Genomic DNA, 12,967 nt, shown 5'->3' with positions numbered 1-12,967 from the left:
TCCTGCTTGCTATCATCTATGGTAGGGGTCTCCAACAGGTGGGTCCCCACCTGTTTCGAAGAGCTCTCGACCATGTCCATTTTGTCAACGTTTTGTGGGAGACCCCTGATCTATGGGTATGGTTATCATTCCATTTTCTGTTCATATGAGCAAATGAAAGCCTTCATTGCTAGCAGGCTAACGACTTCATAGCCATGTTAATTTACTGGTTTCAAGTTGTCACTCGTCCAGTCCTTTGCTACCATGACTGGACTGTGTTATTCCTTAAGCGAACCACTTGGCATTGGGTGACTTTTCAAAACTATAAAACGTTATAGGTAGAAATATGTTATGCATAAATCCCATACGTCACCGTTCATTTCGCTAAAATGTTCTTACAAACGTAATCTGAAGAGATTATTGGAAGGTAGCAACACTAGCACAACACACTAGCATTCGACCCATGAGCAGACACTAAGAAGCTAAAGTTACGGCTTCCTTGCTATTTTATGAAATTATAAAAATGTGTTGTCACACACCATATGCACATACGATAGTTTTACACCTGGAATTACAACATCTAAAACATCATTACTTTTTGCGGTGTTTTGACGCAGGGTAACGTCAGTGCTAATTTACAACTGCGCTATTGCTAAGCTAATGCTGTTAGCTGCAAAAACGAAAACAAGAAGTAACATCGTTTATTTGGATGTGTTGGAGTTTGAGGTTCACCGTTTAGTACGTACCAACTCATTTTGATGGAGGGTTTGGTTCAATTTATTCAGGTTGTGCTTTTTGTCTCCCCAAAACACATCTCCCCGAGGAAATCCAAACACTCGAACAGTATCCAGGAAGTGCAAAACTTTTCCTCAACGAGGGGTCAGAGGTTAGGTGGATTTAAACTACGGAAAGCAAAGAGGGCTCTGTGGTCAGACGTGGTTTTATCAGAGACCGTTGATAAAACGAAACTATTTGGTTCTATCTGGACTGCTAACATTATATGTGATTCATGTGATGATCACTGGCACTTTGCAAGTTTGGAGATAAGAAATGTTGACTAGGCCTACACGGATGTGTTATTCCCAATAGGTAGCCTATGAAGTCTTGATGGAAAGGTTGATTTGCCACTGTCAAGTATAGCCAATGTGTGAAGGGGTAGGCTAAGTTTGCATTAGGGTAAGTGACGACTTTATTCATTTAGGTCATCTCCATTAAGCTTATGTGCATTTTAATTGGTATGGGCTATTTCGTTCTATGTTTCCCCAATTCTGTAAGTCTGTCCATTTGTTTTCTTTATGGCCCACATCAGCTTATTACCCTGCCTTCAGAGTGGTTTGCTGGAGTGGAAGACCCACAGGAGTGAGGAATGATACTTTTGATAAATATAAATTTCTGTATTCACAAATAGACCCTTTTATTTCGCATGCAGTCTTAAACCTTAAATGAGCTATAGCCCATCTGGTAATTTACTGGTGTCTGAAACACGTTAGCGTTCTGAAGATCTATAGCCTTAGTGATTTTTACAGGTCACTTTATAAAATAGCCTACAATAGGGCCTAAGGCTATGTAGCCTGTAGAAGTTAATGAAACAGACACATGAGAGAATGTATTGTCAGCAACACAATATATTTAGTTTCTTCTTATTTACCCTTTTAAATCACAGTGCAAATGGTACACAAATAACAACATTGTATTTTCTTTATTCAAGTGCTTCACAGCATAAAAACAAAACAGTTGCATTACAACAAAACTGAGAAACCAAGTGAACAATGAAGGAAATGTAATTTTTCCTTACACAAAATATGTTAATTGTTTCATTACAATATCCAGAGAGTAAAGGCCTTATTATAAGGCAGTCGAAAGACATTAAATAAAAGTATAACACAAGTTTTTAACATACAAGTCTTATTTTGGCTCAAACATGGATTTTCTTATGAATTCAAGAATGTTTCTCTCAGTTTGTTGGCTTGTCTTTAAAAAAATATTGTGAGTAATTGTTATTATTACTAATATGTTCCATGCATAATTCATTTTCAGGTTGATTCAAAGAAAATGTACAAAACATTTTCCGTGCAGTGACATGCAAACAAGAAAACATGGAAGAAACTATAAAATATGGATAAAATTGAAAACACATCAAGAAACAAACACATTAGGAAAAAAACATTTTGTGATCAATAATGCATTATTATATAATATCTGATACCAACACATCCAAAATGGAGTTCAGTGTGGTCAGATACTGAATTTCATCTGCCTTAATTAATAACAGTTCATAGTTCATATAGCTAGGTTGAGCTCTGGGTCCTCTGAATGGCGTGCGCACAGTGGAGGCTAAGGTTTTGGTGCGGTGTGAGTTTACTCTCGGCCTTTAATGATCTGGCACAAAAGCGTCTTTGCAGGGAGTGAATGAAATAAATAAACACAGGCTGCAGAGCAGGCCAGGCTTGAACCGTAACACTGACTGAGGTCGCATTTACATTCTGTTGCCTCCGCGAAACCCTCATCGAATATTGTCCGTAATCATCCAAGCTTGCGACCCAATTTGGCACAAACGAGGATTGTGAAGTTTGGCGGCTGGCCGATTCCCAATAGTGAACAATCAGGTTGAGACAAGAGACTTGCGGGTGGATGAGTGGAGAGCTCTCTGGCACCATTGCCACCCAAACTGAAACACGTACACTATACAGACACTCTTACATATTGTCTCTACATGGGCGCTTTCTTTCTCTCTCTCTCTCTCTCTCTCACTTACACACGGCCGGCCGGCCACACACACACACACACACACACACACACACACACACACACACACACACACACACACACACACACACACAGAGAGACAGACAGAGAGAGAGAGAGAGAGAGAGAGAGAGAGAGAGATTTATCAGGTAGTGATGGCCTCTGAAAGTCATAATACTTTTTTTTTTACATGGGATTAGGTTTGAGGATCCCTTGTTTAGTTTTACTGTTTCTTCATGGAGTTGTAGTTCCACAAAACACACTACTGTTCCAATTATTGATACTATTCTTAGATACTATTCTTGGATGCACGGATCCCTAAAAGATTTATGGCTACAATGTAAATGTATGACAGGTTTTCTAAATTTACGTGAAGGTTTCCTACTGTGGTCATATTGTATTCCTTAGGACTTGATTACATGACCAAATAATTTAATGACCATTTTTTATCTAAAATGTATTTTTTATGGGGCCGGAAATAGGCCTATTTTGGAATTTTAGACAGAAAGAAAAAAATACAGCAAAAGATTCTCCTTAAAAAAATAAGTCCTAAATCTTCAGAGGAATGAAGTCTACGACATTGTGTACAATTGAAATTTCGCACAATGCATTCCAACGCATTCTGTCTCCTGGGTCATAGCGTAATGACATGGCATGTGTTTCAAGGTGCCAGAGGGAGCAATTTCGAAGACCACTTTCTATGCTATTGTATTCTTTTCAAAGAATATCCTCCACCTTTTCACAAGGCTTTCTAAACACAGCTCTCCTAAAAAACAGGTTTCTTTTCCCATAAATCAAAATGTGAATTCACACAAGCCAGCAGCAAATCCACTGGGCCAGCTATATGATCTGTGAGCACTGCCTTGGATATTTTTACAGTTGGCCTTTCTCTCTGATCCTTCCTGGCGGAACCAGAAAGCAAAAATAAATAAATAAGCAAAATTAAGCCAGAAGCTGTTTTTGTTCATATATGTGGGGGGAGAAAAGCTATTTCCCATACCACATATGCTGCTTCAGAAATAAAGACATCAGTACAAACCAGAATAGGCTAAAATGACACCCTCTAACCAAGACCTATTATAGCTCATAGTAAATCCTTGGAGATATCTGATGTTTACTCATATAGATTATATTTGCCCTTTTCACCTGAGAACTGAACCAGCCTCTACGTTTGCCTCCCATTCCTTCAATTAGAGTGAAATGATTACCGAGATATGCTTGCTAATGTACACAGTTTTGACATTAAAGACCATTCCTCTGCATACAGGATCACAGCTGCCAAGATTTAACTTTTGGCTTCAGGCAAATTCCGATAAATGGGATGAATAATTCCACCTTTCCTTTCAAAATAAATGCAACCACTCTATAATACCAAACATTCTGGATAGGCTAAACCTCTGACAAATTGTTCCATTTGATCACATATCTGTGGCCTAAGTTTTGTTTATGCTGCTAGATGTGCTAGTATTTAAAAAGGCTTTAGGAAATCATGAAGTGCCATTTGCAACATAAAGTGTGATGACTTCAAAACAGGCCTGTGTGTGTCACATGAAGTTTGTATTTTACGCTTGTGAAAACAAGCAGTCAGTTTTCATTGCACACAGTGCAAGGGGATTTGGTTGCGTACTCGACTGACAGAAAATTCGGCAGAGCCACTGGGCGTCTGGTTAATTGGAACTGGGGTGGAAACCTGCCAGAGAGTGGATACCGGTTCTTGCAAGACAAGGAACACCGGGCGTGTTTGCCTTGCCAGGCTACTAACCCCAGGTAATTGCATTAAATCTAACGTTTTGTATGAAGTCAGAGGCGTCGTTCTGAAACATGACAACGTGACCAAGCAATGGGTCGTTGCCATATAGCCTACTGCCATAGCCTATCGTGGTGTCTTGGTCAGCTCATTGGCACAGACATATCAACAAGAGAGATTAGTGGCTGTAAATTAGACTGGAGCATTGAGGGCAGTGGAGATTTGGTTGGCTTTCACTTATTAGTTGAATGTATGAGTTGAAGTCGAATGGAATGGAAGTCACTGAAGTATTTAACTTTGGCAGGCCTATAATTTTTCATCCTGTTTGACGTTGGTAGACTACAATTCATGGTGTAAAATGTTGAGATGAGGTGAACTTTATTCACTTTCTGCTTTAGTTGAATTGGATGTCACTGAATAGACTGGCGTGATATTACAAATAAATGCTATGCCATGCCAACATTATGTAAACCAAGGGTGTTTAGTTGATGTGTGTCATGCATTGCCATCCTAAGGAATTTTTAAATCAAGATACACAACACATGTATTTTTAGATTATTTTTCCCGTTTATTTTTGTAATATTAGCACATTGTTTGGTGTTTCCAAGTCATTATGAAAAAAAGTTTAGCACATAACAAATTATATTACCTATTTTGAAAATGGAGGATGTATCAAGTTTTAAACTGCCCCAATGCTCCACTCTCAGGCACACAAACTCACAAGTAACAATACAAAGTATGTACACAACAATTTGTCTCCAGAAAGAAATTGATACCCTCTCCATAAACATTCAGTCCATGTAAAAATGTGTGTTTAGGAATACAACTGTATTCATATGCACACAAGTACACAAACACAATGTAATACTGGAGCACATGGTCTTTTACATTCCAAGTAAAAAAATGTGTAATATCATATATTTAACTGTACAAAAATTCTGTCCTACATTTTTTTTTTAAATTTCAAGGGTCGCCCTAAATGTTCTCAGAATAGTGACTGTGGCCTTTTCAAGTACATTAAGTTGGAGTTGGGTCCTACATGAGAAATGTAGCCAAATGATTTTAGATGGCACTGGTGTAGTTTGTCAGGCATCAGCTGTCAAAAAAGAAAAATATATATATAAAAGCTAACGCAGTGGCTTTTTAAGCCAACACTTGACTGCAATGTATTTGCAGCATGTAATCCTAGCAAGATGTTTACATCTGTTTCTAAACAGTATTTAATTTAAAACCAGTTCTGTATTGTATGTGCAATGGAGATACAGTGTGCATTGTATCCAGTAAGAGAAGCTACGTACACTAATTTTTCCAGAAAATAGCCACAGTGGCAACAAAAAATACAACTCAACACATTTCACTCAAAAAGATATCTAATATGGCATTATTTATGTTTGTGCCCGGTGTTCAACCTTAGATGCATACTACATACAGTATGTCTGTGTTGATGCATTGTTGCTATTGCAGCCCCTTAACATCAGTACGTGCAGTATTACTAATACTAGATGCATGCAGGCAAAAAGCAGCAAAAATGAGAAAGGCGTTTTAGAATATTGGAGATTTAAGTGGGATGCCCAAGTGCCGTGGAATGGCTCTATGAGTTGACCTCTAGAATTAGGACTTTGCTCTGACTCCTGTTGGATCAGGCAGCAAATGCTTAAGGCCTGTTTTCATTTGGTATTGCACTTTCTTGTCAAAGGCTGTATCTTCTATATTAGAAGAATTATTTAGAAATAATGCACCTTTAAACTTGTTGGGCATCACACAGACCAATTCGACCTGGATGGATACTTTGCTGATCATTAGTTTGGAGTGTATCAGTTGGCACATGCAGCGAATCAATAAATTACACTACACTGAAAGTAGCTTTACTTAATGCCTATCAAACAGTAATGGGACTTCTAGGTGCCAGTACAAAGCCAATGGATATGACCACTGTGGCGTAACTGCACTGTCTCTGACCATCTAAGCTGTTTTTGTACTTGTAAAGGCTCTTTGAATAAGCATCCGGAAAATTTCAATAACTCAGACCTCTAATGTTAAGACTAAATTCCAGGACCAATTATAGCTTGGTTGTCGGTGGAATTTCAGGACATTTGGCACACTCCATAAGAAAATTAAAAAAAACAAGTAACTGATGGAATGATAGTAAAAAATAAACATTATTTAAACAATTGACAACAACCAAAGTGCTGCAAACAGTCAACAAAAAAAAAAGCAAACAAAAATGATTGCACTTTTAAATAGACAGTCCCATAAAAAAATACATCTGATACATTTCACAATGTAATTTGTACCTTTACTACTTGACGGCCAACCGCAGCCCCTGACTGAAATAATATTGTCTTGCACACTACTCTGTTGAAGACTGCAGGCAGAGAATGTTCAAAATACAAAAGGCAGAGCGCAGTAGGCTACACTCTGAGACGTACTGTAGAGGTCCACAAATCAGTTAGTGCTCTCTTGAAGTGCCCCTTCAGTTCCCCAACCCATGTGCTCTAAAGCTAGAGCCGACCCTCCTAAGTCACCTTAAAATGAAGGCAAGAATATTATCTGTAAAGAACAAAAAATGGATGAGGGGTGTTGGCGAAGGAAAGGAAACAAGTCTTTCAAAGTCTTTTCTTCTTGTCTTTCTTTTGATTTTTTTTTTGTTTTTTTGTTTTTTTGTTTTTTCATAGGAAACAGAGAAGCCCCAGTAGTAAATTGCCAGTCTATTTGTATGAGATGAGCTCCCCCTACGAGCCCTATCTACGCACAGGTAGTGACAGTCATGATGCTGCCACTGTTTGTCCCTCCGCTTCCACAGGAGCTGGGTGGGGAGCTGTGGCTGGTGGAGGCGCCGGCGGCGCCGCCTTTGTCGGGCTTCTTGTCCTTCTGTTTGAGGTGCACCTTGGCGTGCCGCTTGCGCTCGTCGCTGCGGGCGAACTTGCGTCCGCAGAACTCGCAGGAGAAGGGCTTCTCGCCCGTGTGCGTGCGGATGTGCGTGGTGAGGTGGTCGCTGCGGCTGAAGGAGCGCATGCAGATGCGGCACTGGAAGGGCTTGTGGCCCGTGTGGATGCGCAGGTGGCGCGTCAGCTCGTCGGAGCGCGAGAAGCGCCGGTCGCAGTTCTCCGCCGGGCAGGCGTGCGGCCGCTCGTGCACCGGCGTCTTGCTCGGCCGGTTGGGGTACTTCCGCGGCCGGATGGGCTTGAGCGTCAGAGTCTGGGGGGGCTGGTGGTGCTGCGACGCGTGCTGCTGCCCCCCGATGAAGCCCGGGTGGATCTGCTGCTTGTCCTTGAAGGCCCGGATGGTCTCCAGGGGCGTGATGGGAGGCGGGTTCACCCGGATGGGGTCCATGGTCTGGAAGGGTTTGTGCTCCATGACGCCAACCTCGCCCTGATGGTGGAAGAGGTTGTAGTCGGGGATCATGGAGAACAGGCTGCCGTCGATGGGGGCTTTGGAAGTGGTGTGATAGTCGTTGCCCGGGTACGCCAGGGGCGTGCTGGTGGCGGGGCTGTGGTGGAAGGACACCTGGTCCGGGTACATCTCGCTGCAGGTGGAGTACGCGGGCAGCGGGGGACCGTACACCTGCTCCATCTCCGAGGACTGGCCGCCCATGCTGCCGCCCGACGACGACGTCTGCGTGGTGAGGTTGCCGGGAGACGGAGACACGCCCAGGATGCCGGCGCTCACCAGGCTGATGATGTTGTTGTCGGAGCACCACCCCGAGCCGCCGATCCCGCCCGACGGGGGCGCGTCGAACGCAAACTTCCCCAAGTAGGTGACCGTCTGGCCACTGCGATTGGACTGGAAACTGGAGCCGTACTGGATCTCGGACGATCCCTTCTCGCTCCCCATGCCCAGATCCATGATATTATCTGCACAGAAACAGGAGAGAAATTCAGAAGGAATGCCATCAACAAACAAATATCACTTTAGACTTTAGATTGTTTTGTTAAGAGCCGAACATCCTCAAGTAAAGTCATATGCTTGACATCATTCACAGAGTAAATGTTTACTGTGACTCATTGACTTGCTTGGTCTGTAGTGGAATCCTTGGTTCATCTCAAACTCTAACTTTTCGCCCTACTTCAGCTGACTGTTCATCCAGAAAAACAGAAATCCCATAAAGTGAAAGACGGACGTCCAATCGATGAGTGGAATTTAGAAGCAGCATATCTGACTTTGACACAAAGTAAAGTTGCCGACCGAATCAAGGAGCAAAGTGAGTATACCCTCCTCCCCTCCCCTCTCTTTCTCTCTCTTTCTCTCTCTCTTTCCCTCACTCCCTCTTTCTCCCTCTCCCTCTGTCTCTCTCTCTAACGTGGTGTGCTTCTCTCTCGCCCTCCTCACTCTCGGCTTTCCCACAAGGTCCCGTAAATCAAGTTTCAGATGCACCCTCGGATTATGAGACCATAGGCAGTCCCACAGGAGTGCGGCCGCAGCAGCCTCGGCCGTCCCTGGGTTTCCTCACAACAGGGCACCGGCTCCACATATAACTCTTATCTCACGCAGGTTCATTATCACAGAGACTCAGTGTATTAGGGACTTTATCCCTTTTTGTCCGGCTAATGTCTTTCTCTGTGAGCCGAGTGTCGCCTTCTCTCTGCTCGTGTGCATAAGCGAAGACACCAGTCGGATGGCACTTGGTTTGTGTTGCCTCGTGAAACAGCCACTGTGCAGCCTGCGGTCTGACCTCAATCAGTTCATTGGAAACATACATTTTTGAGAGTCAAATTTGACATCAGACAGGCATTAACCTGCAGTGGTAGTAGCTACTAACTCAGAACCTCTGTGTTAAATATACTGCAACTGCTCTCTTTCTTCAGCAGGGCTTTAGCTTACGTCTGGTGGGCTACACAGTGAAACAAACAAAACCAAAATTGCAGGCAGTGTCTGCATCCATTCAACACAAAAAGCATGGTGTCTGTGAAATGGCAGGTTGTCATTCATCCCTTATTGTTAAGAATTTCACTTTGGAAAAAACGTTTCATTTTAACGGTGACATTTTCATTGCTCTTAAAAATATGTAATTGTTGTTGCAATTAAGGCAATGAAAGTCTTAAGAAATAAATATTTAGGCTAGGCATATGAAGGAGTAGAGGGGAAAAAAAGTTTGCCTTTGCTCTTCTAAATTCATCCTAAACAGACATGAAGAAATCAGAAGATGTTTCATTTGAAGTATTTATCCTGTTAGAAAAATGTTTGTCATATTTTATAAATATAAATATTTAGCCTATATTAAATTAGAATTGCAACCTAAATAGCTGTCATTCAAATAATATTAAGCGTCAATAAATTACGAGGCTTCGGCGGTCAAAGAGCAGATACACTTGGTTTGATGAATTAAAATCAGTAAAATCAGAATAATTTACTCGGTGATTTAAACAACGAAACCGATCGATTTCATAGACGATGTCATTTTTATAGATAAATTCAGCCAGACGCACATAGCAGTTGCGTATGAAGGACGTCAGTTCACATGTCAGATGTCCTGTCTGTATATAATCGATAGAGGCTTGTCAGCTAATAATTTTGACGGAAATGTTTCCATGACTCTCAGAAGTGACTTAAACTCCCATGATTTACCAATTAAATAGAGAAGAATATGTACATAGCTGCGTCTTATCACAGGCTGCCTGTTAATAACGCGAAGCCATTTTCAGTCATTTTAAACAGTCATTAGCCTGTTATTTTATAAGCTGGAAAATGTTTTCTGATCTCATTAAATGTGATGTAGTACGCTACGTCATGTTATTTATTTTCTTTTTGATTTGCTAAAAAATAATGAAATATCCTTATTAAGGGGGGTTTTGAGCACAATTTTTGCGGCATGGTCTAGTCTTCATTTAGTTTTGTTTTTGAAATGACATCTCTGATATTGCTTATATTTTGAGGACAATTTTTAAAAAAATTGTTTTAATAAAATCAATAGGTCATCATAGACATCTAATATAATCAGTGAACTCAGTGAACCTTCGATTTGGAACAAACCACCGAATTTATATGAAACATAAGCTGTTGATGATATTTTCAGTGAGGCCATTAGTCGTGACGGAAAACGTGGCCTATTTATTTATATTCCACAAGAAAAAGTTTAGTCGTTTATTTATCTATTTACTTACAACAGCACCCACCCCCATCCACCAAGTAGCCTAATGATCCTTAGAAAAGGAGGTACAGTTTATGAGTGTGAGCAAGCCTCTCTCTCTCGTTCTCGTTCTCGCTCTCCCTCTCTCTCTCTCTCTCTCTCTCTCACACACTGTGTGTGTGTGTGTGTGTGTGTGTGTGTCTCTCTCTCACTGTGTGTGTGTGTGTGTGTGTGTGTGTGTGTGTGTGTCAGTTAAGTAAATAGTGCGTTAAGTCTATCGACTTGTAACCATAAATGCAGATATTTTGAGTGAAGTTTGAAGATCTTCGTAGTGACTGACACAAGTCATAGATGTGACGTTATATCAGTAAACTATAAACCTCTAAATCCTACGGATTGCCATAGACTCTCGATCTTGTCCATCTCAAAATAAACGTGAGATGCTTCAGTCTGTAAACGGCTCTCCTTTGCCAAGTATTGCAGATAGGCTACAGTTGCCAGTGTCCAAATTTCACTGTCTCCCCATCGCGACCAGTTCAATAATTTGCCATACCATTGTTGCGGGTTGCAAACACTAAATCCTCAATTGTAATCAGCGCTTTCCTGACTTCTCTCAACTTCTAACATTACATCTAGGCAACATTTCAACAGGCGTGCACGGTTTCGATTGTGAGCACCACCACTGTTTTACCATGTTATCGCTCAAATGGACCATCTTCCTACGACTTTGACAGTGGCCATGAGTAAGCTACATCCATGTTGTCATTCCCTGCCTGTCAACAGAAGAGGTTTGAAAACTATCACCCGCGCTAAAGAGTAACTGTGTATTTTGAGTCATACAACACAACAGACTTGACAACATGTGTTAATGATAATGATTCTTTGCTTCCGAAGTAATGATAATGTTCTTTCATTGCAAATGAGATAGCCTACGCTCCGTCGGAGCGCTTGTACAGAGCGGCGAGGAGCGCAAAACAGGTGCCTGCGAAGCGCGCCCGGCTTGGAGACAACTGTTGCCTTGTGAGCGTACTGAGAACTACGCAAACAGCCCCACAACAAAGACAAACAAAACCATAGCTCTAAGATACAAGTTAAGTTTAGTCCTTACCCGTGTTCATCTGCGAGTAGTGGGAAATAGAATCCGTGCTGGTGAAAATGTTCATAGAAGTCGGAATGTCCTCCTCTGGATAAAGACTGTCAGGAATTGTATTAATTAAACTGCTCATGGTAAGAGGGAGCTTCTCCGCTAGTTTACCTGTCATAGCAGTTATTCAGTTTGTCATTAATGACAGCGTGAAGGTATCCGTTGAGATACACCCGCAGTCTCCTCTCTTGACAGTGCGATGGAAGGTGATCAATGACGATGGTAGTGCGAGAACAAATCCCTGGTAATGCTGTATCCAACTCCCCGACCCAAGTCAGCACTTGGAACCTCTTCGTTGAAATGGAGACATGTAAGTTCAGTCGTGCTTATTATAAATTAAATAAAGAGTTTGTTGTCTCGTTTGGTGGGGATGTTTAGAGTCTCTGGATCAATGAAACGATGGTGATTGCACTAGTGGAGCGCTGACTGCTGAGGGCATTGCTTAGACAGGGAACTCCAACGCTCACTTGTATTAAATAGGGGGACGGAACAAATCTGTGACGTAGATGACCATTTATGGATACACAAAGCTAGATCGTGCGCCACACGTCACCAATGGAAGCACCTCATAGTGGAACATTAGAGTCCGGAGCAGGAAGAGTGCTGGTGAAAGCCGAGCGGTCCTGTTCTGCGGACGTACGGGGCTGTTTTTTTGTTTTGTTTTAAGGCTATACAGTTTATGTGGTTGTGATTTGTTTATGGCGTATTGAGGGTATGAAGTCTGTTAAATATGTTACTGACCATCCGCGAAAATTTTCTTCGTCGCCTCTGTTTGGTGCGAATCTTGTGCGTATTGACGCGTGTGAAACTTAAGTTCAATAGGCCTATTGTGTCACTTTCCATGTGCAGGTGCAATATGATGAGGGTGCATTCAATGCAGCAGTGATTGTCTGCAAGACTGCCGACCCCAAAATATAAAAGGTCTGTTAAATAGACTCATCATTACCAGTAAGTAGAGAAAACGTAATCATTTAACGTCCCGTTTCAAAATGCACTGTTCATGAAACACACCCATATTTACTTTTCTGTTAATTGATGAGTTGTGCTATTGTGTGCACATTTTGCAAGATAGCGCTTACTTATGTCGCTCACTCAGTAGCCTACTACGGATGCCGTTTTGGAATGTGAACATAGGCTACTGAAATACACAGACAGTCTACTAATTTGAAAGATTAGGTCACACTAAGCAGCAAAACAACTGTGAGTTGATTCAAAACACCCGGCAAGGGCCAAGTAAACCACCACCACCATCCCATACCACCACCATCCCATAACCTACACAGAG

At 41.8% G+C, this 12,967-nt stretch overlaps 2 protein-coding genes across 2 annotated transcripts in view; both read right to left on the bottom strand.

Moving 5' to 3' along the window:
- Positions 1 to 853, bottom strand: part of bin3 (bridging integrator 3) — a 49,107-nt gene extending 48,254 nt beyond the window's left edge. The window contains exon 1 of the mRNA XM_062542578.1: positions 726 to 853. Within this exon, the coding sequence (XP_062398562.1) occupies positions 726 to 733 (8 nt within the window). The 5' untranslated portion in view covers positions 734 to 853. The remainder of the gene's footprint in view (positions 1 to 725) is intronic.
- Positions 854 to 6,550: 5,697 nt separating this feature from the next.
- On the bottom strand, positions 6,551 to 12,111 carry egr3 (early growth response 3). Its single transcript, XM_062542577.1, has 2 exons — positions 11,647 to 12,111; positions 6,551 to 8,325 (listed from the first exon to the last, which is right to left on the bottom strand). Exons 1-2 carry the CDS (start codon positions 11,798 to 11,800, stop codon positions 7,217 to 7,219), a joined length of 1,263 nt encoding a protein of 420 aa, XP_062398561.1. The 5' UTR covers positions 11,801 to 12,111; the 3' UTR covers positions 6,551 to 7,216.
- Between the last annotated feature and the right edge of the window lie 856 nt (positions 12,112 to 12,967).

This window comes from Sardina pilchardus, chromosome 8, assembly GCF_963854185.1.
Source record: "Sardina pilchardus chromosome 8, fSarPil1.1, whole genome shotgun sequence".
NCBI classification, from domain to species: Eukaryota; Metazoa; Chordata; class Actinopteri; order Clupeiformes; family Clupeidae; genus Sardina; species Sardina pilchardus.
Note: the sequence above shows the minus strand (reverse complement) of the source record. Positions and strands in the feature narration are given on the sequence as shown.

Coding starts and splice junctions, on each gene's coding strand:
- egr3 (XM_062542577.1), bottom strand. CDS start 11,800: ATGACAGGTAAACTAGCGGAGAAGCTCCCTCTTACCATGAGCAGTTTA. Junction 8,326..11,646: donor CTACTCGCAGATGAACACGG/GTAAGGACTAAA, acceptor GTTTCTGTGCAG/ATAATATCATGGATCTGGGC.